The 26314-nt window shown below is 42.5% G+C and overlaps 2 protein-coding genes across 8 annotated transcripts in view; both read left to right on the top strand.

The window, feature by feature from the left end:
- ap1b1 (adaptor related protein complex 1 subunit beta 1) overlaps positions 1 to 6214 on the top strand; it is a 49748-nt gene extending 43534 nt beyond the window's left edge. For all 4 annotated transcript variants that reach the window (XM_015366222.2, XM_006640283.3, XM_015366220.2 and 1 more), the window contains one exon: positions 3266 to 6214. In XM_015366222.2, coding sequence (XP_015221708.1) covers positions 3266 to 3340 — 75 coding nt within the window. In that variant the 3' untranslated portion in view covers positions 3341 to 6214. The remainder of the gene's footprint in view (positions 1 to 3265) is intronic.
- Positions 6215 to 15027: 8813 nt separating this feature from the next.
- Positions 15028 to 26314, top strand: part of rasl10a (RAS-like, family 10, member A) — a 31172-nt gene continuing 19885 nt past the window's right edge. Inside the window, exons 1-2 of one of the 4 annotated variants that reach the window (XM_069182139.1) lie at positions 16282 to 16370; positions 16967 to 17154. In XM_069182139.1, the coding sequence (XP_069038240.1) occupies positions 17023 to 17154 (132 nt within the window). In that variant the 5' untranslated portion in view covers positions 16282 to 16370; positions 16967 to 17022. Of the gene's footprint in view, positions 16471 to 16966; positions 17155 to 26314 lie in introns of all 4 variants that reach the window. The other 3 variants (XM_069182140.1, XM_069182137.1, XM_069182136.1) reach the window with 3 other exon arrangements.

The raw sequence follows: 26314 nt of genomic DNA, 5'->3' as shown, positions 1-26314 counted from the left end.
AATAACAGACGCTGGTTAATCCTCACTCCATGCAGTTCTTCATTTCGGGAGGCGAGTCTGAAATGGCAAAAATTGAGAAAAGGAACGCTTTACCATTTGAATTCTGTTTTTGTCTCTCTTGTGAAGGTTAGGATTAAATTGCCCTTTTTTGTCAAGTATTGATTTTCTTAAAGAAAGGATGAATTCTAGATCAGCTTGACATAAGAAACCATAGAATTGCAATAAAACAGAATATGGAATATTGGCTTTGTACTCCTTAACCATTTCAGGGTAAATATATATTTTTTTCCATCCTTGGCAATAACAAATTTGTATTGCCAAGCAGAGTACATATGGTTTTGCCTTGCGGGACCACTTCAGGTTATACCTTCTTGCCGAAACATTAGGAATTTTGTCGTGATAAGTCTTGTCCCTGAGCTGTGCGAACAGCTTGAATGGAACTTGGAAAGTACTCCACAAGCCTCGGCGATATTTCCCACCCCATCCCTGACTTCGTGTGAAGTTGAGCTGAAGATGCCGATAGTGTGCGGGGTGAGACGTCTCTGGCTGCTGATTCTATTCCATAGTCTGGGAGGATGCCTGGTAGTTTTTCCATCGCAAGGGAGTGTGGGAGTCCCGATCCAGTTTCCCACTTTCGTGCGTGTCCCCTAGTACGTTTCACTGCGGGTTCTGAAGACGTCCATTGGGCTTTTTGAATCCTTGGACCCTGGACTCTCATGTACCACCACTCCTTTGCTCTTGATTAGCTTTGCTCGTAAATGTCAGCTCGGGCATTGTGATGTAGCCTCGAGTTCTGGGTGGAAGTGCACCTGCTGGAGCTCTGGCTGTGGGACATCCTGTGAATCGGGTTGTGGCAACAGTGGGTTGGGCTGTGCTCCAGCCCCCCCGTGATGCTGCACGGCTGCGGACTGATTTCCAAAAAATCTGTTTGCAGCAGCAGCTGCTACCCCCCATCCCCATGGCAACGGGCCAGCCTATCACGTGGCTTCCCTCCCACCTGGAGCGCTTGATTAACTTTGCTTGTAAATGTCAGCTCAGGCATTGTGATTTAATCACCCCGCTGCTCCGCAGTCGCTGATCAGAAGAGACTCAACCGCTGCATTGCAAATCGTAGTCCTCCTCCCCTCTCCCCCTCGTGCATACTCTTTCTTGCAGCTTCCCACTCGCTTCTCAGCCCCCACTCAGGAGTTCAGCTGCACTGTTTTCCGTCTCCTAGAGGACAGCTAATGCTCCTGAGAATCCCCCTCACATTCCTCCTCCACATCCCAAATCCTCCATGGGGGTTTCCCTCCTAACCATTGTATTAGAGGAGTCCAATGAGCCTCGGAGCAGGATGACTTCTCACTCGTGTCGAAAGCTGCAGTTCTCAGTGGTCGCTCTGAGGCAGGTACAGCCCTCATTAGAAGGTTTAGCATGTTTTAATCATGTGGGGGGGGGGATTCAGCAGGCTTGGGTGCATTGGGAGCAGTGTTGCCTGTAATTCGTCTCCCACCCCAAGCCCTGCGTTACTAAATCAAGGTGGTATATTTGGGCCATGTGCTCCTGCTGCAGTCCGCCTTGTTACTGCTGACTAGTGCATTTCAGAATGTTAGAATTCTTGAATATTTTATTTGTGCGGAAAAAGCCAAGTTTTTTTTTCCCCCACTGCAGACACTTCCTCCAAGTGCTTAGGGAGGGAAGTGAAAAATAAGTGACTCAGGAATCTCTTTTTCTTTGATGTGCTGAGAACAAGCAAGTTCCCGCTGCATTTGTGTTCAGTTCCATTTATTTTGGCTCAGCACCTAAAGGCACAAATGTTTCAAATGCCGTTTGGTCTGTCTCGCAATAGCTAATTAGTTCTTCATCTTGTTTATTGATTCTATTGACCGTCCCTAGTGAGACAGCATCCACACAGTGGAAGTTTGTGGCATGCCTGTGTAAAAATTCATGCCTCCTGTTGTCTCTGAGGGAAATTGCACCTAATAAGTGCAGGTTCTTCAGCTTGGAACAGACGCTGTTGTGTTAACAGCAGGGCCACTGGACAGTGAGCTAGAGTGAACCCTGCACTGCATAGCCCGTTTCTGAATTCAGTTATCCAGCTGAGATCTTGCTTGCTTACCTGTTGTGTTTTTCAATTAGTTCTTTATCTTTGAGCATTTTTTTTTTGTTTGTGATTATGAGCTTGCCTAATTTAAGCTGATCTCTATCAGATTCACGTTTTGGCCCTCGGCAATAACTCCTGGGGTCAATGAGGATGGACAGACAACCCGTGTTCCCATCTGAGTCTTTTCTCGCACTGCAGGCTCCAAAGACCCTTACAGGAGAGTTAGTGCTAATTGGAGGAATTGCATTCCTTTCGGTGATGTCACTGCAAAGTGTGTGGGCACCTGGCACCAGCTTATCCCACTTGGATGGACGTTAGCAAGTACTGCGCCACATTGGGGGGATCCTGCTCTGTGTTGACTAGTGACACAGGCTGGTTTGAGCTTGCGCTCGGAGAGAGCAGCAATTATTAGCCGCGTTGGTTAGACCTGAAGTAAGCAGCTTTGAAGTCCTTAAAATGGTCTCTTTAACATGGAGCAAATGACAGAAGTCATTATTGTTAGCAAGCGCAAGAACACTGAGCTGGCACTGTCGGCTAAATATGAAACGAGAAGTCAAGTCAGCGCACAGTGTCGGCTGTGGAAACCAGCGAAGCGAGAGGAGTTTGTGGAGCAGTGAGATTAGTAATAGGGCTGTTTGTGTGGAGTCACGTAACTGACGTTTGTGTCTTTCATGGTTAGGTCTTGATTACAAAAAATCTCCTTTGACGTGGGAGTTGTGATGTGATGCTTTATTGAAATAATGTTTCAGATCTGTAGAGTGGGAACTATGGAAGAATATTCTTTTGCATTTCTGATCCTGTTTATTGCCAGTGAAGCATCAATTTAAAATTGAAATGAATTCAGAGCTGCCAGTGTGGTTATGTATTGACGTTAAAGTGGTTATTGGATGGGGGGTCACTGCCTTCTCTTGTACTTTAAGAAATACAAAGGCTTTTTATTTCAGATACACAGGATTTTAGACTCCGTTTTTGAACAGGCTCTCTAATATTTGATTAAAAAAATTGCTAGATAGAAATCATTCCACTGCAGATGCTTTCCATTTCCTTCTGAGTAATAAGAAAATAAAAAAATCTCAGGACGCTAGGTAATGGAATCAGGCAGGACTGAGGGTTTGTGATGCGTTTGCTGTATTGCATGACTCCGTTCATCCCTCTAACAGTAATGTTCTTTCTGTCCCACAGCTGTCCCTCAAGTGCAGAGCTCCAGAAGTCTCCCAGTTTGTGTTCCAGTCCTACGAAGCGATGCTGAAAAACTGATTTAGTACGACGCAGCAGATGGGTGGGGGAGTGGGTTTCTGGAGTCCTCCAAATGAAGCCCCAAGATCCACTGTTTACCCTTTATTTGGTGACATCCTTACTCTGCTGTACAGTCCGATCGCATACAGTCGGTGTCTTTGCGCTGTAACAGATTTCTAAATTCCACCTCTCTTGGTTTCTAAGTATTTTTTTCTCGTTTAGTTGCCTCCTTCCTTTTCTCATTTACTTGTTTCTAAGAACTGTAACAGTTTTGTTAAAAACACTCTCAAATGCCCACAGTGGTCTTCTCCATCTAAAGACTATGGCATATATATTTTGTATTCCCACAAACCATCAGTTTGTTTGTTTTTTTTGCCCATTTGGAATTCAGAGCTGTTCCAGTAAAAAAAAAACATTGGTCATGCAAGTGCACTGTCCGTTGTGGTTTCCTGACTGAAGAGTCTGTGCTGTTGTGGGATCCCCACGGGGTGCTGCATTGAAGTTATTTCTCGAAACTCCCAAGAAACAGGACAGGTGTGGCACTGCATTTTGCACCATTCACCCGTCTCTGTTTCTGAGCTGCTTAACTTTTTTACTCTGCTCTGAAGCACTGAGGGCTAGGTGCGATATTCCATTTTTGTGAAAGTCCACAGCAAAATTGAAAAAATCAACTTTGTCACTGCAGACACTGAGACACAATTAAAGTCAGCTGTTTGAGGCTCCCAGCAAGCAATGTAAACATGGCCTGCTTGGTGTCCTGTTACCTGTCTTACTTTGTAGCCATCTTTTAACTCTTCTTGAGGCCCGAATGTTGATTATATGGAGTATGTTTATCTGTAAAGGGAATTAAGTGCGTTTCTAAGCTCAGAAAGAGGTGTCCTTTTTCCTGTTCCCTTGCTAGAAGATATCTTAGCCTGTTAAGGGTGAAGGAGTTGACTGGTGTATGTTTCTGAGCCCCATGTGTCTTAATAGTTGGCTTTATTCTCTATTTTAAGGATGTTTTGTCTGGGTAAACAGTTCCCCACATTTTGTCCCTTAGATGGAGCGCTCTTCTGCAAGCCTTTTCCGCAGATGAGAGCAGCTGGAAAGCATGTAGACTGAAGGCCCTTCACCTGCAAGTGTGTTGATCGTCATGCCCCTCTAGTGACAACTGTTGCTCTGCAGTTTCATATCTTTAACTCCTAATGCTGAGAAGCACCGTGGTTTATAAGATTTCAGAGTTTGCCCTTTTTTCTCAAGCATATGAACCTTCTTAGTTCTCAGTAGGTGCTCTTTTGTCTCTTAATTGGTGTGTGACACTTCTGTCTAATGGACTGTTACACGAACACCTACTTCAGTACACGATTGGAGTACTAGTTCAGTACTGATGTGGCACCTGAAAGAAACAAATTGAAAATCCCAAATAAGTAAATAAGCAAAGTTTATTTTTTTGTTTGCCATTGATTTTTCCCTCTCAGTGTGAAGGGGAATGAACTCTCTAGGTAGGTAGTCCCAGGTCGTTGATACAAAAGAGCTTCATTCATCTCTCATTCAGAGAAGGAGCAGGGCCTTGTTCCAGGTTTACAGTGGGGAGAGCTGTTCGGAGGCTGTTAAACACTATGCACCTGTATGTGCAGTGTCTCAGGTTAACTTGAATTGTTATACCCCAACACGCTGCAAGACACTACCATCTCGAAACAAGGCACACTGCCACTTGGCTGTGCCAATAAGGGTGCAGTCTCATCTACATTCCAGCATCAAGCAAAATAATATTTTTATCGTCTTTAAAATGAAATACTGCGGCTTCCTTGTTAACACTAAACTTTGGTTGCTGCCAGGTTTTGCCGTCTTACTGGCCCTGAAATGTTAGATTTTTCTTTCTTCACTTTTTGTACTTTGTGTAGGAGTTATGGGTTGATGGGATAAGATGAAACTAAAGCCGAGCTTGCCTGCATGTGTGTCTGTCGTGTGAGGTGTGCATATTTGTGCGAGTGCGGTGGGCTGTTAAATTTCCATCACCCCACCCCCTGCCTGCCTCATTAAAGCATTCCAGTCACACTTCTCTACAGTCTGTGCAAGTGTAGTCTCTTTATGAGCAGGGCAGAGACCAAAGGCTGTTGGGTGCCCCTCCCTTTAAATGGAATATGATGTGGAATAAAACAGTTTGTGTCCTTTCCAGTGATTTCTGTCCATGTGCTGCATTGAAAAGGTGGGACAAATTGGGCAAGCCTTGCTCCAGCTGATGAATGTTATTCCGTCTGTCCACCTTGCTTGTGTTGGACTCAGTTCTTCCAAGATTTAGGTGGAAGAACTAATACACAGTGCACATTGTTGAGAGCTCTGCAGCCTTTAGCCTCTTCTCCGGCAGAATGAATCAGTGATTTTGTTTTTCAGTAATGTTTTAACGTGTGCAAGCATAGCGCTGCGCGTCACGTCGAGGGAAGGTGTTCGGGGGCGTGGGGGTTATGTGAAGTAAATCGAGCACCAGCTCTGAGCACAGCAGTGCCGGTGACGCAGGATGTCCTCTGCTAACACGGGTTCGAGTGTTTGTGCAGCCCATCTCATGTGTGCTCGCTGAATCCAGGCTTAGAAAAGAGTTGGTTTTTTTTGCCTTGGTTGCCAGCGTTTTGCGTTGGAGAAAAAATAAAAACAATGTCGCCATTTCTTTGTCCATCGCAGCTGTTTTAATGGGTCTTGATGGGGCGGAAGTCAGCTGTTTGCTGTGGGTGGGGTTTATTCCACCGCGCGGCTCGGCCCTGGCCTTGACCCCTCTCTGTTGACCCCACCCCCTGCCCATAGGAGTCCTGCTGTGCTTGTTCTCGTTTGAGCGCGGCTCCTTCTGCAGTGAAACTATATATATTATACTTTGCTATGGATGGCTGGTTACTGTGAATAAATAAAGTATATTCACAAGAACATCTTTTGTGTCTCTTTAAATACATATTGTGCGCACACACACGCATATGGGGTGTTTTCATTATACCGGCTTTTAACTCAATCTCACTTGAATAATAAGAGGTTTTGTTGATGGGCTGGCCGGCATGTTTTCATTATATTAAATTAGACATTGATTGTAATGATGCAAGTTAAATCTATGCAGATGGGGCAGACTAGCAGTGTAATGTTTGGCTAATTGTAACAATAGGCAGTTTAAAGTCATGCAGTCGGGATTGTTGGTATTGTTGAAAGGGTGTTTTGTATGGTTTTCGGTCTCGCCGGCCTGTTGCCAGATTGGTGATAGTCCTTGTCTCTGTGTCCTAGTCTCCCAACACCTTTGCACATTGATGTCTTTGTACTCATTTATATTGAATTAAAAATTTCTAAGAACCTGAGGGTTTCACCCAAGAGGAAAGGAAGCAGATTTAGGAAGAAAGAGCTGGGAGGTGAGAAAGCTGTCTCAACCACTCAGGATTTACCCCTTAATATTGTAGAAGATTTGAAAAAAAAACATACTTTTAGTCCATCTAGCATCTGATGTATGAATAATTTAATGTGGGTAAAAAGGCAGGCGTTTTGAGCTTTGTTATATGCTGTCTGAATAGAGGTTAAATTTAGATACGAGAGTCTTTCTCTGAATGTTTCAAGACCAGTCCAAATCATATGTAGAAATATAGTGCTACCTGAATTAGTATAGATAGGATGCTGTTTGTAACTTAATGTTGTGGCTCAGACTGAGCACTGTAATAAAACACTGATGCATGCAGCTATAGTGCATCCTGCAAGCATTTTATTTGACAAAATAGCAACGAAACTGGTGCATCTGAGCAAACCTCAGTTGCAGCTTGATAGCAACTGATATTTAAACTGCCATAAATTCAGACAAAGCCTGACCTTGAAGGATGACTCCACTAATTTTTCTTGGATGCAGTGTGAAATAGGAGTCCAATTTCGGTTAGTCTTTTAATATTTTTTTATATTCTGTGCTTGAGTACAAGAACAATCTGCCTTGATAGCGAAATGAGCTATCTTCCCTCCCTCTAATTCCAGCCCTCACTATGGGAGTGTCGCTCTTTTGTTGACTATCACACTTTGTACTGAATTCACTTGGCTCTGTATTGGAATCCCAGCTTCAGCTGGCCCTCTAGGTCCAGTTGAGATTGATTAGTTTAGATCACTGGAGAGGGGGTGACTTTCAGGTAGATCAGAGAAACTTCTTGTAGGTAGAATTTCACTGTGAAGTGATGAGTGTACTTTGTGTACTCTTGAGTGTTCAAGTTTGATTGAATATTCTTAAACTCCGCCTGGGTAGTTTAATGGTAAAATGATTCTCAAGCACATAAGCAAATGTTGTTAAGGGACATTTTTCAGCACCAGCTTGATTTCAGCACCATCATGATATTGTTTTCATTAATATTAATATAAAAAAGAACTGCATATTTGTTGCCTGGAGAACACTGCAATGAGAGATCCCCTGCGATTGCTCAGCTCCAGCTGTGTGGTGCTCAGGAAGCACCTAGAGGGCTGGACAGCCAAGCCCTTCAGCCAGGAAGAAGGACCCGGGTCTGATCCTCGAGACATCAGCTGATCACAAGTAGGAGGTGAGGCTTTCAGTTTTGCTGCTTTACCTTATTTCAATTCATTTTCACTGATATACAGAGTGTCATCTCAGCATAACATTTAATATGCACTGAATATGAATTCTGTCCCCTCACAATTGGGATATTTACTGGGATGTGTTTTGATGTTTTGTGTGACATCCTTAAACCGAACAAGTAGAAGGCATTCTGTGCGAGTTCCCTAGTGTCTGCTAGTATTGTTGACATTCAGCAATGCTGCTGCTCTACCTGAGAGAACTGTTATCTTTGTACTTTTAAGTTTGGTCCATTTATTGGAATGAGAGATGACTCAACCACAGACTAGGGAGTGTTAATGAAAGCTGAAACACTTTGAGTTAATTAGTTTAATAAGACAAACTGGAGGCCTGCCCTGACTTATTTAAGTATTCAGTCTCATGGGATCAAATGTACATTTGAACACCTTCAGCCTGGAAGGAAAAGGAGAAAGCAAGTGAGATGTTCAGAAGGTTTTATTTTGCAGTAAAGCCAAAACTGTGACAATGAATTTAGCAAATGTGCTATTATGCAAAGATGTATGGACCATTTAAAAAGGAAAGACTGATCTGTCAAAGGCTGATTCAATGAGAACTGTCTACTTTGCATTGCACAAACTCGGTTATTCTTTCAAATGACAGCACCTCATAAAATCCTATAAGAAGCCTGAAATCGGTCACATTAAGTGCATTCTTTTTTATAAAGGCGCCCATGAAGAAGTACAGTGTTGTTCCTTATTAGTTTGCCTGATTTATACCTCACTTACAAGTCCTATTTGCTGGATTATACATTACTTGCCACACTACCAAGAAACTATAAAGCGCTATTTGCCCTGGACGTAGAGTAGTTGATTTAATTAAAAGCACTAATTAAGTCAGTGATCGGAAGGGTCACAACCCTTTGCATTGATCTTATTTTTATTGTCCTCTCTTCAGTCATTTCTTTTCTTCAGAAATGATCTAGAAATCGTTACCTGGATTGTGCTTTTTGAGATCGTCATAAGCATTGTGCAGGTTTTGTGTTGCAAAAACAAAACAAGACAAAATCCTCTCTTTCCATTTATTACCAGCTGATTTTCTGAAAGTTACAGATCTATGAGATAAGATTCTACTGCTGATCTGGCAAATAAAAAAAGACTTTGAACCTTTGCATATATAATACTTTCTGCAGTAGCACCATAGTTTTCAGAGGCAGGCAAAATATCTAGATACTGTAATACACAGCATATGTTTTAATGAGTTCTACTTCTGTTATTTTACATTCCATCTTCCACCTCCGGATAATAAAGGGAAGAAAAAGTGGGTCCTTTTTATTTAACTAATTCAAGTTTAATTGCATTTATATATCTTCCTAGTGACTGCTAGGATTTGAAAGAAGCAAGTGGAGCTAGGTCTGAGAAAGATCCCTTTGGAGTGGTACATAATTTATAATGCATACAATTTTACTGTAGTCAAATTGACGGAGATAATTCAGGAGCTTTAGGAATCCGTGCATTTATTATCCTAACAAAAAGAAATCTGCCAAAGCAGTGTTGTTTTCCATGAATGTCTGTTTTGTGGCCTTGTCTTGTGTAATTGGGGACCGATATGAAAGTCGGAAATCTTGAACAGTAAATGTGATCCTAATACCAGGTGACAAAATGTGAATCATTAATGACAATGATCCTTATTAATCTTGTCATACTAAATCAAACTTTTCCTACTGATTAATGCAGTCCAAAAGCAATTTTCTCCGCCAAGACATTCTTGTGACTTAGTTATGGATTAACGTATCGAATTATCTTTTACCATCTCAAAAACATAAAGAATCCAATCCATTTAATTCCTGGAAGCAATTAATTTTCAGTTTCATGCTGGGTCAGTCGTCTTAAGTATGTGTATTCACAAAAGAAACCTGAAAGAGTCAAAAGCATGGCTTTCTGCTACTTCTTCTGTGCCAGAATTAAGAGATAAAACATGCATTTTGTTTCTTATTTACAGTGAATACTTGAGAGGTTGCATTCTGTTTATTGGCCCCTAGAAGGAAACATTTTCCTGCGATTATTAAATGACATGTGGACATCTGTTCCTACAACGTTCCCCTGGAAAAGCAACAATGAACTAGCAAGGCATTTTAGCCCCTTGATTCAATGCGCATTTTACCTTCAAAGATGTTCAAGCATTTGTAAAAAAGTCTCAGCCTGCAGAAATACTTATGTTGAAATGTTGACTACCTATAAGGATTGCTGTATTTGCCCATTATATTGCATACATTGCTTCCTGTCATGGGAAATTGAGTTTCCCTACTACAGAGGTCTCCAGTCCAGGTTTAATAGGTGGTCATTACATTATCAATTTCTAAATTCCTGGAACAATTTAGTTCCACTCAGTTAAGCTGAATGAAGTCTCCAGCTCTCAAGAACCAGAGTTCCCTTTATTGAACAAATAACCTGCTTAAAGGATAAAAATACAGGTGATTCTGGGTGACACAGAACGAGCTGCAGCAGGGCCAGGGTTAGAGACACCCCCAGTGCAATAATTAAGTCACGTAACTATTGTCTCCTGGGTTCCTGAAATGTTCTGGGTTTGTGAAGGAATGCTGCACCATGTCCAGATATATATTCATTTTGATACCTTGGGTATATTTACTTTTGTCTTGATGCTTTTATAAAGGTTCAAAGAAACAACAAAATGGTTTTGATGTTGTATTTATCTGCTTCTAATAAATCATCACATTAATAAAAATAGTTTCTTCTAAATCACTTGTCTGTGCCCTTAGTGCCCGGTCTAAATATACAGTAGATAACGACAAGCAAAAGCTTCTTGCTTCTACTGTAGTCAATCACTCAATCAGCTGACCAAACAATAATTCAGCCCAGCACAAAGAGGAGAAAATGCCCAGTGATACGTTTGCAATACTAAGACTGATTTCAGCAGGGCACTGAAAATATGACGCCACCACTGTGGCCGTGTTTGTTTTCACAGACTCTCGGTAAGCTCAGGACATGGTGCCCTCGTACTCCTGCAATCAACCTGCATTGCCCTAACAGCAGCACCTTCAGGAAGGCACAGGACGACAGCTTCTGCTGTGCATCTGCAGCCTGCAGCCTGCAGCACCAGTGCCGTGTCTGCAGCGTGAGGAGAGGACAGACAGAGCCCACAGAGTTCTCTGGCAGCTCCTCTCTGCAGCGGCCCTGCCAGAGCTCAGTGTGACCCAGGTAAGACTACGATGGCCTGCCGCAGACTCTCCTCCTCCGATCCCCTTTACTTCCACATCCTGGTTTCACTGTTTCTGGGGTCACCACGACCCCTGCTAGTGCCACCATGTTCTCTGAAGGCTGCTTTTACAAAAAGAGTATAAGAAGCCCAGTTCTGTCTCCAGCTCGGAAGCAGAGATTCTTATGCTGTACTTTAAGCTGATTTGACAATAGAAATCACAGCACCCCTTCAATTTGCAGCTGAGAATCCTAGAGCCTCCTTTCTTTAGACTGATGTTCAAACTGCACCTACACTGATAGGCTGAAAGATTAGTTCCTTTTTCGTCTTGAAAAGCGATGATTATGAAGGGACCAGTCAAGCTATCCAGTCATATTGTGCAAGTCAATACTCCAGCTTCTTTCAAGAAACAGACGGATGAGGTCCTTGGGTCAGGTAACTGCTAACTACCAAACAGGCCAGACGTGCCGAACAACATCCACTCATTTGTAAACTTTCTTAAAAGTCCAAGAATATTTGCAATTGTTATGGTAACAAACCAGAGTCAGGCCACCCTGACATAGGTAGGCCCATATCAATCTGCTTCTACATGAATGGACAATGTCCCACATTCTCCAAAGTTCAGTTTTTAATGTTTGTACAGTAGAAATAATTACAACAAATGTACATAAAAAAGAATGTGTTATCACATGTCACTACTGTGCTCATATCTTGCCAGTTTACTGCATTGTAATTAGTGTTTCTAATTATAGCAGGGTTTAACATTTAGATGTGATCACATCATCTCTGAAAACACAGTTTGAGTTGTGGGTTTGCTAAAAAAAAGCCACAAAACCAGTCTAGCTTCTCTTCATTTTCATTTCATTCTCCTAATTACTCAGTTTAGCTTCCAGTCTATAAATCGTGCTTGTGCTACTCTTAATTTCCTCTTCAGCTGAACAGAACAGCTAGTGACAAATATTACCTGAACTCAGCATAACTGATCTTTCTGTAAATCTTTAGGATGTATTATTCTTCTAAGACGTTTTGATGCCTGTCAAAGACTCGACTGTCAGATGTAGTGTCGCATCGGGTCAATACATTCATTAATCAGAAGCAAATGACATGCCCGTCCATAAAGACGTACATATCCAAACTATAGTGTCTCTGGGATCGATGCACATAAATCCCCATCGAGATCAACTTTCAAAGTAACACTATCCCTCACTTCACGGAGTGACGGAAAGATAGCCAAGCTAATTCAGTTCCTGGCATTAAGCCTAGGACTGGATTCCATTCTATATCCTAATTAGCTTACCATTTCATAACTCAAGAGGGAAAAATGGCAATTCTTACACAATCAAATATGTAGGAAACAGCAAAAATGTTCTAATGCTTGAAGCACAACTGCATGTCAAAGTAGTCTGAAAATGAGCCCAATGTAACAAATAATCCCAGACAATAATATAATATTGCGTAAACAAAGAAAGCTCTCATGGTTATTTGACAATCCAAACCTATTACATGCTCTGCAGAAAAATCCTCCTATTCCATCACCTATTTTTAAATCATGTGAGATTGCAGTTGTTTCCACTCGCCTGCTATATTTAAAACACATCTCTCTGCATCCCCCAGACGAGCACGCTCTGTTAATCATGGTTGGTTAGCAATGCAGTTATTGCTCCGGGAGCAATTATCATATTGCCTAGGCAAGCGAAAGACTTAAATGAGAAATGAAGATATTTCTAATGCAATAGTATAAGAATAATAGTCTTGATTTACTATACGATGAGTCAAATCAATCTCAATGTTTTTATGGTGGTTTAATTTATTTGTTTTGCTTTCAATGGAATCAGCTTCAATCCTTATTCCCTCTTGACATGTCTTCTTTTGAGATGGTCCAGTAAATACATGTAAAATGAGATGTATCATTTCTGGGTGCTCCTTCAGGTGTAGTGGGCTTGTTCATTGTCATTCAGGGGAGTCACTGGTGCCTCATCATTCTGTCTATTAGTCTTTGTGGATCCTGAGACTGGGATAAGTGAAGCAGAAATGGATATGGAATGGGATCTGGTTGTGGGTTGGTTTTCCATTTTGCCCTGCTGCAAAGCTCATTTTAAACTGATAGCATGTTAATGTTTATTACATCCCATATTGTCAGAGAGATTTTCAAAATTTAAACATTTAAAATCAGCTGCACATATTTTAGCAAATCTGTAATTATTCCGCGTTATGTTAAAGGGGCACACACAGATCTTTTGGGATGAGGATTTGCTGATCCTTTCATTACACAATGAGTAGCGTTCATCCTAGCAAAAAGCATCATTATGGGTAAGTACCTTCAAGCTGAATTCTATATACATGAGACCAATTAGCATGTTTCACTCCGTGTGTGTGTGAGCAAGTGAATGAATCTGAACTAATCTGGAATGAATTCAGGAATATTAGTGTGGAAACGGGCAGCACCGTGTCTCAGTGGTTGGCATTGCTGCCTCACAGCACTGGGCCTCTGGGCTCAATTCTGGACCTGGGGTTCTGTCCGCCTGGAGTTTGTATCTTCTCCCTGTGGGATTCCTCCAGGTGCTCAACTAATTATCAACTTAACTGAACCAGGTGTTGGCACTGAGAGGCGGCAGTACAGTGGTAACCATCATGATGCCATCCTGTTACCCCGAATCATCAGTACTGTACCCCTAGTAATGCCACTGATCTTCCTTTTATCTGTCTTTTCAACCCAAGGCTGTGTTCTTCATAAACATGTTTACTGTATCTACTGTATGTCCATACTACACCTGACACAGAAGTGGCTCTCTGCATGCTCCAACTGCATCTCTGATATAAAAACCCGGGGTTTGAGTCAATGTCAGAATCCTCGTGTTCACCTGTAAGGCTACATGACTTGGCACCTCAATGCCTTTATGACTATCTTCCTACTCCACACCTCGCAACCTTTGTTCATCTGACTGATCTCTCTCCGTTAACCTTGTGGACATGCTGTACTGTGGGTGACAGGCCCTTCTGCTGTTACGCCTTAGATCTCTGGAGCTCCATCCATAAGGATATCAGACAGTCACCTTTTCTTTTCAGAAAGGCTTTTATTTACGTAAGAGTCTGTATCTGTGTACTGCATCTTTTGTCTTAATTGTTTTTACACCCACTGTAAAGCGCTTGGAGATGCTACTTTTAAAGGTGCTATATAAAACAATAGTATTATACCACACACTTGAAGAAGGCTGAACCCCCAAAACGTTGTTTCTTTGCTTCTCTTTTCAGCAGGGAATACACCTGTTACTTGTTCCTTTGCAGCCTACGCATGCTGACGCAGCTCCCTACTTCTTCTTCTTGTTATGCCGATTGGTAACTGATTGCCTAGATCAATTAATTTGGAATTCACTTATTAAACCTGCTTTCAGTTCTTCAGTTCTGGAACTAACATTTAAATTGATCCTTAAAAACTGAGTTAATAAATAATGTGAAAACTGCAACATTTTAGGGCTCAAAGATAACGGAGAACAAGTCATTAATCGATCAAATTACTAGTTAAGTTAGGAGCTTGATTAAGCAGCTGAGAGCCCAGCCAGAATGAGAACTGCCGTCACGACAGTCAGGGTAGCTCTTTTTTTTCCTGACAACCTTTTTATTGTTATTTTTAATATTTTTAAACTAAAGCATGTTTGCGTGTGGGCAAATTAAAAGTGTAACTAACAATGAGACTAATTTTATCCAGGGCAACATAACTCACTGCAGCTCGGTTCGGGAGAAAGCCTCTTGGTGATGACACGGGGTTTTATTCACCAGAACGGATATAAATACGAAATTTGTGTCTGTCGGAGAATGATAAAGCTTTTAAAGGAGCTAATCTTTAACTCCAAGCCGCGGTCTTTTCGGCGGCTCGGCCCCAATCCATCTCTGCGCATTGTTTCTGGCGCTGCGCGTTATATCACACGCTGTAGTTCTTTCATGCGCGCAGAAATCTATAAAACAAAGCTTCGCCCTCTAAAGCTGTTGGATTTGTAGTCATGTGTGGAGGAGATTGGAGGGCGCTCCTCTAAGAGGAGCTTGTTGTTACAAACCAAATCATCGGCCCGATAAAAATAGACTAAAAATAAATGACAGGAATCCTGTACACACGTGTTCCTTTATACTGTATTTTCTCCAGGCGATGACCGAATATTTTGGAGGCGTTTTGTCAGAACAGAACAGTTTGGTCTTTTTTTGGGGGGGGGGGGGTTCACTTTCCTGAATCTTGTGCGTCTTTTGTGCTTCATCTAGAGCTCACAAGGGAAGGAAAAAAACTGTGGAGAATAATAAAAGAGCGAAGGGGGGGAGCTGATTGCCCAGAAGACCAGCGGACCGCGGCGATGAGATTGCCATTGGAAGTGCAAACACAGACACACACTGCACGGCAGAGTTGAAGCGATCTCAGGCGCGTATGCGCTGACCGTCTCCCGAGGGCTGACAACTGAGAGCCGAGCGTGTTCGCAGCCTTTTAGTCTATCAGATGAAATGACAAGACACAGCTTGTAGTGGGTGAGGGGATTATAATGATCGTTTGGGGGCTCGGAGAACTGTATCGGCATCACGTGTTGGTTGGTGCTGGCGGCTTTGGCGATCGCGGGGGCTCCGTGTCAAGTGTCCTTGGTGTATCCGGAGCTGTGCACAAAGTGCCGAGGACTAGATGACGGGTTCGCCAAAATCCGATGAAGGCAAGACCTCCATCCGTCACAGGACTAAGGGCAGGGAGAGAGACACTTTATGCCGTCCAGAAACAGGCGATCAGAACGCGTTTTGTTTTGAGATGAGCGCCAGGGGCTTCTCCGCGAAGGAATTTGCAGACGCTGCGAAATTGATCGCTTTTCCAAGCTGGATGCTTAAATGATGTCCGTTTAAGCGGAATATATATATATATGTGTGTGTGAGAGAGAGAGAGAAAAAAAAGCAATAGACCTTTTTGCATGATAAGAAATCATGACTGATAAAGAAACAGACGATTTAAAATTATCCAGCTCTGGATCGCACATAATAAGTGAATCGGCGTCATTTTTGTTGTTTTCGCTGGTTATGAATAAAACATAAAAGTGGAGCCTTTGGAAAAGATACGGGACAGGGGTTTCGCTTACTTTCATAAAGGCTGGCAGAAGGGGTACAGTATCAATCCGATCTGGGATCCGTGCGCCCCGGATTGAACGGAAGTTTTTTGCGTACCGCTGTCCACGGTACCGCTATCCCCGGCATGGTTGAGACGCTAAGTATTGCGATCATTGGAGGCCCTGGAGTGGGGAAAACTTCCATTATACGTCAATTTCTGTACAATGACTTCACTGAGGTTTACACCCCAACCAACTCAAGGTATGTGTACAGACCTTCAGTGATTTTGAATGGTAACATGTACGATTTGAAGATTATGGATGTCCCGCCTCTGTCGTCTTTCCCCGCCAGCACAAGCCAGGTAGGGTCCTTTGAAAGTCTGACTTGAGTGGGTTTTACTTTTTTCTTCAAAAAGTTGTTGCCTTCTGTGTGTGTGTGTCCGTATATTTCAGTTGCGGGACGTGAGTAAACTAATATGCTTTATTTGTATAAATCAGTATATTTGATTAACGTTTGGGGTATGTTTTTTATTATTACATGTAAGCGATTTGCCTGAAGGTAACACAACATTAAAGACCACGAAAAACCAGTGCACTTACCGCTTTTGTTAAATTGTTAGTTCAGGTTGTATTTGTTTTTCCTTACAACCTTACAAATCGCTATACAGTATCGACGACAGCAGTTGTTTTCAAATTCATTCGCAAAGAAATTAGGTAAAGAAAAAATATTCCGCCTGTAACTAATTTAACGTCCCTCCACCCCCCAACTCGTCAGTAGTTGGTGGTTTGTTGGGTTAATTCTGTTGAAGCAAGCAGTAAAGGAATGCGGGTGGTTTACATGTTACATGTTTGTTACAGAGAGACTCTCACATCCGACAGAGTTTATCAGGGTAACGAAATCCGAGCTCTGAGAGATGTCGAGTGACTGCCTGCCCAGCCCAGTTAGCCTCCGAGCGGGTTCTCCTGGCCGGCTCGTTACCCTGCGTGTGGAGACGCGCTCCGGTCCGCCAGCCTGGCGAGCGAACTCACCGCGGTCTCCCCGGCAGGTTAGAGCACGACCTGACCGTGCAATCGACAGGGAAACGTTTTCAAAATGAATGCGTCAGTGTGAAATCCCGTGCGCCCAGGAGGTGGTCCTGAATTTTGGAACTTTCTTACTTCGGAAATGAACAGTCCTCACATTAATATCGCGTGAGCCCTAAAATAAAAATGAAAAAAGGTGTTAAAATGAGAATGATAATGACGATGATCATGGTAATGATAAACGATACGTGTAGAACTCGCATGGTACAGTAGTACAGCAGCTACTCGAGCAGAAGCGACAGTGGAAGGGATGACATGCGAGCTCAGCGAACAGGCTGTAATGTGATTGAAGCGCTGCAGTTCTGTGGCACGGTAGAAACAGTTGCTCTAAAATGCGGTCTGTTCATTTTTACTTTATCATCATTTTTAGCTGATCCCTGAAATGTCCACAGTTGTGAAATTTCAAGCCTCCTGTGCGGACGGATGATCCCGCGAGCGGATTTCTGGGTGTTAGGAGCACTATAGGGTTGAAGGTCAGCCGGGTCGACGTCATTTACCGTCGCTAGAGGAAAAAAAGCAGTTTTGAAATGCGGAAAAATCGATGTTAACAACATGAAATGAAGACTTCAGGGGGTTAGATCATTTACAGTAAATTTCAGTAAAACTCCAGAGAAACAACATAAACGTGTTAATTGCGTAAGTGTGCAGACCTGCGAACTGCACGTGTGGTGGGAGATCATTTTCACCAGCAGTCTCGGTTGCCGATGTCCGTGGGTCTCTACCAGCTTTGCATTCGGGCTTGCTGCAACCATTGCCCCTTCGTCCTGGCAGACATCCCAGGCTCAGGTCTGGGGGTGAGGGGGTCATGTGTTTCCACTGATTCTCCATAGTCTTTGACGGGGCCATCAAAGGAAACACCTGCTCATTCTTTAGCCATTCCAGATCACTGTCCCACTGAAAGATGATTTTATTTTTAAATCCGAAGCAGGTTTCCTCTGGGATTTTCCGGTATTGTGTTCCTCTCAGTCGTGATGAACCTGTAGTCCCTGCTAATAAGCAGCAGAACTGTCACTCCAGGGCTGCCACCAACATGCCTGACAGTAGGGATGGTGTTGACAGAGTGATGTGCTGCAGTATGTTGGGTTTCTGTCAGAGGTGACACCTCTCATTTAGACTATAAAGTTCCAATTTTGTCAGGTCTGACCACAACATGTCTTGCCACATATATATTAGTATAACACAGGGGCTGTGTTGCAAGCCCCATACTGGATTGGAGGTGAGGTTTGACCTTGGCATCAGTGGCCTCTCTCACCACTTTTCCTCCTCCACCTGCTCAGTTTCTTGGGAAGGTCTGATCGACCCAGTTTCTGCATGCCTTCATCTTCTTATTCATCAACGTAATCATTTTGAAAGCGATTTTAAGGCCCTTTGAAATGCTTTTTTTGCAGCCTTCTCCTGTTCTGTGCTTTTCTGCTACATTATTCCTGAGCTCCGTGGTCTTCATGGTTGAATCTTTAGTTGAAATTCACTGACTGCAGGACCTCACAGAGAGACAGATTATTGAATCTGAACTCGCATGAAACACTGAAACAACAAAGGGTTTGAATATTATGTAATCATGAGATTTCAGTCTTTCTTTCATATTGATTGTCCACTTAATAGGTGGAATAAGATGTGTATGTGGCAGATATTAATTGATACTTCAAAGTGTCATGATCGTAAGCTTTAAAACAACGAAATGTGAAAACTGTGCAAGAATCTGAAAACTCTTACGAGGCACCGTGTGAAAGTACAGGAAGCGAGATGCTGTTAAAATTTGCTACATGTGGTGTTAGTGATGGCTTCCGGGAAAGAAATGGCCAACCACGAACATAGATATCAAGGTTTTAGCTAAGGAAGGAAACTCATATCTGCAGCTTGCAGCCTGATCTTATGTTGCACCTGGGGCCATGAGCAAGTGACCCTGAAGAAGATTTGTGAAACTTGACAAGAGAAGAAAACCCAAATGATTGAAAAACAATATAAAAGTTCTCCAGGCAAATTCTTCACATGACTGGCTGTGATCCAGCAGAGATCTTGTACATGACCCTGTTGCAAGTACGGGAGGGAACATCTAGCTGAGATCCATTTAAATTTAGCTAGTTGACTAAGACACATATTAGCTCAGAACAGACTCAGTGGGCGTGAAGCTGTTCAGAAACCATTGTTTTTGGAAAAGCAGTAAAATACAGTACAGTGACAGAAATGGGCAACAGATAAAAAACAGTGGGATGATCAAACCTAGAAAAAAGTTATCTTTACAGGCAAGTCCAGGTTTGAGCTATTTGGCAGGAATCAATGTCAGTTTGTTCGAAGGCGGACTGGAGAACAGCATCACAGTTGGGGGTACAGCTGCTACAGTAGAGCATGGGGGTGGATCAGTCCTGGTGTAGGGCTGTATCCCAGTCACGGGTGTCAGGAACTTTGCTTTATTGACGGCACCCAGACTCTGGATCTGTTCCCACTGGCAGGGACTCAGATTTCTACATGACAAATGACCCCAAGCACTCAGCAAATACAGAACCACCCTTCCTGGGAAGGAGAGAGGCTGATGGGACCCGCACAATGATGTGTGGCCTAACGAAGCTCCAATACTAACACCTTCAAGCCATATTTGTTCATGAGCAGGCTGAGAAGGTTCAACAGCTTGGAGGAATTCTGGAGAGTGTTATAGGACGTTGTTCTGAACAACATGTTCAGTGTTAATGAATTGTGTTTATGTTTGTACATATTTGTTTAGTGCCATTTGCAATATGTGTCCAGTATCTTCTGTTTCTTTAATTATTTCCAATACTGTAAGTGTAGATTATGAGTGGAATTCAAAAATGAAGTAATTCTGTTTGTGTATCTATTTTTAGTAAAGAGATTTTAGTTTTCAGCCCAGGTCTGTTTGACCTGGAAAAAAAAATGTTGCTTTTAGCATAGTAATTCTCCAAGGTGTATTTACAATAAATCACAGAAGACAGGTTTCTGTTCCGTATATTCTTGTTAAAAAAGGCTAACTGAATATATTATTAAGAGTCTCAATTTTATTATCTTCATCTTGCAAGAACTCTCAATGTTCACTTTTAAATAGACTGGCATAAAACATCGGAGTGGCATTAATCCTGCTTTTATTGTAAGAACTTGCTTGTGATTAGATTCCAATAATTAAATTAAAATGTCCCTGGTGATGAGTTGTAAATCTGGGACAACAGGGACACATCAAAGTGTCTTTAAGATGTGGGCTTTCTGAGCTGTTGCTATGGAGACTGCTTTGGGCAGAGTAAACGTATTTGTGTTTCCTCTCCACAGTGTGTTTGCGAGACTCTATTAAAATGTAATAAATAAAAAATATTTTTTTTGTGAATCATAAAAGATAATATTTTTCCTTTTTTAGAAAGAACAAGTAAAACTTCACCTCTAGCAAAGGAAAAGTGCTGTGTGCTGAATTTGTTTATCAGGATGGAACAGATTGTCGCTGTTTAAAATTATGCGAGGTGTCAGAAATATTGGATCGAACATTATTCGATCCAAGCTATCGATTTGTGATGATTAGTATGACTGAAGTTGAATCTTTTTGCAGGTTGTATTTTGAATTGCAACTTCAGAGACTGCAGAAAACGAGGGCAATCCGTTTAATCATCATCATGTTTTCTTTCTGTGTTGCAATAAATTGACACGCTCTGTGCAGAAGAACTAAAACTCACTTTCATTGGATTATTTGCTAGTTTATATATAAACATAAATACCAAATATCTTTTTAGCAGGTGCATGCAAATCTAAGTTTCCATTGACTACAATTATTTACTCTTGTGCCCCCAAAAAAGAAAATATTTATTGTGTGGCTGAAGCTGATATTTCACTTCTCTTTATTTAGTCAATTACAATGCTAAAGAAAATTGGCACCAGGTTCTCCTTGTTATCAGGACTGCTTTAGTCCCGGCCATTTCAAATGTGTTTCCAGGCATTAACACAGTTGCTGCTTTCACATTGAATACTGTTCACATACTGTGCATTTGTAGCCAAATGATTTTCCAGATATGACTGCAAGCTTTATTTCCTTCTAGAAACATGGCTGGCAGCCCCAGTCATGAATAACCACAGATTCCTGCCAAACTCTGAGTGACTTACTAGGAGCTAGTAACTGCTGAACTAGTTAAAATGCTTTCTTGATCTCTACTAATTACATGTTTACTGTAAGTTACCAATAAGACAATAACACTGTGGATCAGATCTAGCGTTGCAGAGCCTATTCTTAAAAACATTGTGCAAGACGAATTGTGCCAGTAAGGCTGTGCTTTTATTCTCACAATAGACAGTGACCTAATTTACATTTAATGGACAATGCATCTCAGAAATGCTGAGCTATTCCAGTTTGGTCATCTCACACCCAACTAAGGACTAATTTACTAGGGACCAGGACTCCTTCAGCAATCCTTCTGTCAAAGCCTGCTGTAATCTGGGGATTTATTTCCATGAGGAAGTAGTCTTCTAATAGGAGTATATAATAGGATTATTCTAGGAATAATTCTTACATATTGGGGAAAGAGGGAAAACTGGCCCTGGGGTGTGAGTGTGTCTGTGTCAGTCTGCCCTGCGATGGACTGGTGTCCTGTCCAGGGTGTACCCTGCCATGTGCCCGTTGCTGTTGGCCTTGTGCCCTTGCTACCCTGTACTGGATGAGGTGGTTAAGAGCTGGATGGATGGAAAAATGCCACATGGAGCTTTGAATTCTGAGCTGTTGAAACCGCTGATTTGTCACTTGCACCGTTTTAAGAGTGAACTGTTTTTGACCATAAGCCCTTTGAAATGTCGTCCACGTAGGCACTCCTAATTGTGCTGAGCTGTCGTGGCTCCCGGGCCCTGAGTGAGAATGAGAATGGATGGCTGGCCCGTTGTAGGGCACGCACTGCTAAATGCTCGCAGTCAGGCACTCTTATGCAAGCAGCTGTCAAGCCTGCAGACGTCCAAAATGTATTTTTGTGAAGCTGCTGCAGAAGCGAAGGGATCAGAGGAAGGAATTGCTTTGTTATGGCCAAGCGTCGTCCTCTGGGAGATCTGTGCTGGCTTTGATCTGCGGCTCAGACTGAGGCCGGCACGCTCTTCAGGTAGGGGCTGGGTTTTGTTGCTGATGGCCTCTGGGAGGCTGTGCCTCAGATGCCTGTGGTGGGCAGCGAGGTTGTGCAGAACCCAGCCTCTCCGAGGCGGTTTCTCAATCAGCTCAGTTCTCTTGATCAAAAAACGCTCCGGTCCGTCCACTGTGATGGCCGCCATCTTTTCCTTCCCTGCACCTCTACAGTCCCATTGAGCTGAGACCGAAGCCGGCTGCAGACTCGCCGCCTTACTTTGTAGCCCAGGTTTTACCATTGGTATTTGTCCCTGAATTCTCTTCCTTAGACGTTTAGGATCAAGGTCTGATCAAAGTGCACTCAGTGACATGAAAGGTAAAACATGCAAATAGGCTTCTGGTTGCAATATACAGAATTTGTGTACAAGTGCTTAGGATCAAGTTCGTGACAATTGTGTTCTTAAAGTCAAAACCTCTTATAATCTATTCTGTCTTACTTAGATATATAGACACATACTGTACTATTCACTATGGGCTACGAAGCTGTGAGGAACACCAGCAATGCTTTCTTTTGGGCTTCATATGAACTGGCCTATATGAGTGTGGCACAGTAGTTTCAGGCACTTTAATTAAAGATTTTTGGCTTTAACTTTGACTTGGACAAGCATTTGTTGTATTAGATATGCAGTTTATGGACTGTCACCTCCTGTTAAACTCTGTAAAAAAACAACTTGCTATGAAAGTGTCTGCATTTTGTAAGAACAAAATCCTGGGAGGAGCTTCCTTGCATGTTCCTGTGCAGATCAGATGTCAACAACATTCCCAGTGAAGCTGAGTGCTCATGTTCCTGAGGTCAGAAATGGAAGGAAATGCATTTAGTTAGAGAGTTCTCCTATTGGGTAACTGAGACAGATCTTATGGGCTAACAGTTGGTAGTCTAGAGCTACAGGAATTTTAAACAGTGTCTGTGTTTCCCGTGTTTACTAAACTTTACATGATCCTTTCAGCTATACAATATGTCCATTGGATAAGAATTGGGTGAAATATGTTGTTGAATACCTCTTGCAGCCCATGAAGCTCTACTGGGGCTCTGAGTGCAGAAAATAGAGGGAGCTTCTTGAAAAAGGCACGGGAAATAAAACGTAAAGAGAGGCTGAGGAGCTTCTGCAATCAAAAAATGGCAAATGACTTTTTGACTGCACGGTGTTGTACAAATTAGCTTCAAAACAGCCACCCGTCTGAGTGTTGCATGACCGAGAGCGAGGTATCATCTCGATGCCACTGTGTGCTGTAAATTTCCATCTTCCTGACCTCCACGCTTCATTAGACATTCCTGATCACACTTCGCTAAAAAATTTCAATTTCATCTTCTTTCTGTCCGTGTCATTGCAGTCCCTGTCTCTTTGGCAGTGCGTGGGAGAGGGGGCTGGGGTCTGATACAATCCTTCAGGGCTCTTGTGCAAAAGAGAGGGGGGGGGTTTCAATTGGCCGGTGTGCTGCTGAAATACTAGTGTGTTGTCAAGGGCAGGCTTTCCACTATCTGCTGAGCACATGGCCCTCCTTACCCAAGGGAACATTACGAAGAGATTGTGGCTTTCTCCAGGTGTGTAAGCTCATGTCATCACCGTGTAACCAGCAGTACGGAGAGGCTGCAATCTAGGACCTCGAAGAGCTTCTCAGCCCTGGTCCTCAGGCCCCCAGTGTCTGCTGGTTTCATTTCGGCTGATCTCCTGGTTGCTTTACTGGGCCCATTACTGAACTAGTAATCTGCCTTGATGAGACCTTTTCCGTTGTTTTCTGCTTTGGCCATGTTGTTAGAGCAGACATCCCGCTTCTCCCAGTAAAGGGCTGGATGAGTCCTCGGATCGATTAGCTACCAGTTACCAGACAGACGTGATGGGAAATCTTCTTTATTTGTAAACTTACTTGTTCTTGTGTAACATGTTGCAATTTCCCCAATGCCAATGAGTGTTACCTAGTAAATTTAAAATCATACAGTTGCCGAGTTTAAAACAATTCAGAAATGTCTAAGTAGAAAATACTTACTTCAATCTGGATTTAAATTAAATAGTCAAGATCTCAGCTGGATGAAAAAACAGCATGTCAGTGTGACCACAAGAGCCTGCACTGGGAAGCTGATCTCTATATGTTTATGTAAAGGCCAGAGATTTCTCAAATCTCACAGGTGTCTGGGCTTTCATATCCTACCTGTTTCAGTTTGTTATACCCACTCGATGAGCAATAGACAAATGTGTGTTTTTCACGTCTCGACTCACAGCTACAAACCTCGGGACCTCCCACTGGTGAGAAGGAGGAAGTGCAGGCAGACTCTTCTGAACCCGCCCTCGCACCTTTGAGCCAATCATATTTTAACAGGTCCTGGGAGGTTCAGTGCTGATTGGAGGAGAAGCTTGTTCCTCCTTGACAGCACTGCCTGCTGACTCATCCCGCTCAGCCCACTGTGACTCTCAGTCATAGTCAGCCAATGACCTGACTCAAACTGGTACTCATGACCAGAGAGCTTGACCTGTGTTGAGGAGAGCCAATCAGGAGACCAAGACTGCAAGTCTTTTTTTTTACATTTCAGACTGTTTGGTATCTGCCGTGCTAGCACAAAATGCCCTCAGTGTCCTGCTTCTATGATGGCTACACCTGATTGCTTTTTTGCTGGTTCAACTTTTGGTTTTAATTGGTACTGCTCTGGGACTGTAATTAACGGCACTGTGTACACTTGTTCTTCAAACTAGACAAAACCTTCCACTATGCATGTTAATCACCAGTAAGAGCAGCTTAAATAGGTATTGTATTCCACAAGTTTTTGAAAAATCTGTAGTCCAAGCACGTTCCACTATCCTGACAGTTTTGCCTTCAGTTGAAGCTGTGATGAGGTCAGTTGTGGGTTCCACCAGTTATCAATAGGATGGAGATCTGGGGATTGTTCTGGCCAGGAAAACTAATGGAAATATCTGTCTCCTGCTCCCTTACTAGGCAGTGTCAGCCACCAAAAGCATCCATTAATGTGAATGGAGGTTTCTGATGTCTTAGCCAGTATTCAAGTGAATACGTTAATGTTACACATGTGCTTGAGCACAATCTCAAGCTACGCTGAGGTTCACTGAAGAGGAACACGCTGTGTCTTCAAATACTCTGAAGGAGAAAGTGTTAGAAATGAATCACAATAGACAGAATGGAGGAATTTGTATTAATCTTGTTTTTCCTTAAGTCAAAATGCTTTGGAAATTAATAGCTTGCAGGGCAGTGACTGATAAATCAGGCAGGAGCCAAACTATCCCTGCCAGTTTTGACAGATTTAAAAATGTATGTAGTTCAGAGATGAGGCAATAAATAATGCAGCAATTCCATGCTTCCGTGATAATAGTCACAATACATCTTAATCGCAATCAGGAAGACGTAGTGACCTCTTTGATTTTGGCCACTGACTTTCAAGTCTACCAATAAATGTACTTTGTTCTGTAGCAATCTGTTACTATAGCAAACAGAGTGAAGAATTCCAAAGCTACAGTGATGTAAACAGGGCCTGCATAACATACAGGGAAAAACACAGGAAAAAAAGTTCAAGGAAATGAGTTTGTAAGCTGTTAGTGTCAACTGTTAAAACTCTCCGTGAGATGCATTGTGCTGATGACAAAATTCCTTGTCTGATGTCTTTATTATTCCTCAGAGGAAGGTTGCAGATGCTATCAGATCAAAGCACTCAGGCTTCGACAGCTTAATGGTGTTTCAGCCTCCTTCAGGGTGTCGTTATGAGATGTGCTACAAAACAATCGGAAAATTGAAGTGGAAAATTAAGAGACAGGGTGTTGGATGTGTTGATTCTGCTGGGGGGCCCTTCGAGGATAAAGAGCTCATCGGGGAAAATCGAAAGCAACAACAAAACATTCCATGTTTTATCTGCGCTTAACAGGAAGCACATGTGTGTGAAAAGCTCTGTTCCATATCTTGTGTTGCAAATAGAGATTAATAGAGTCCAAAGCCTGATGGTATAATGTAGAGGTACATAAATTAAGGTACCTTATTCAAAGAACTGTTTTATGAGAACAGTGCCTTGTAGAACATTGAAATGTATTATATAT

The sequence above is a fragment of the Lepisosteus oculatus genome, chromosome 22, assembly GCF_040954835.1.
Source record: "Lepisosteus oculatus isolate fLepOcu1 chromosome 22, fLepOcu1.hap2, whole genome shotgun sequence".
In the NCBI taxonomy this organism is placed as follows: Eukaryota; Metazoa; Chordata; class Actinopteri; order Semionotiformes; family Lepisosteidae; genus Lepisosteus; species Lepisosteus oculatus.
Note: the sequence above shows the minus strand (reverse complement) of the source record. Positions and strands in the feature narration are given on the sequence as shown.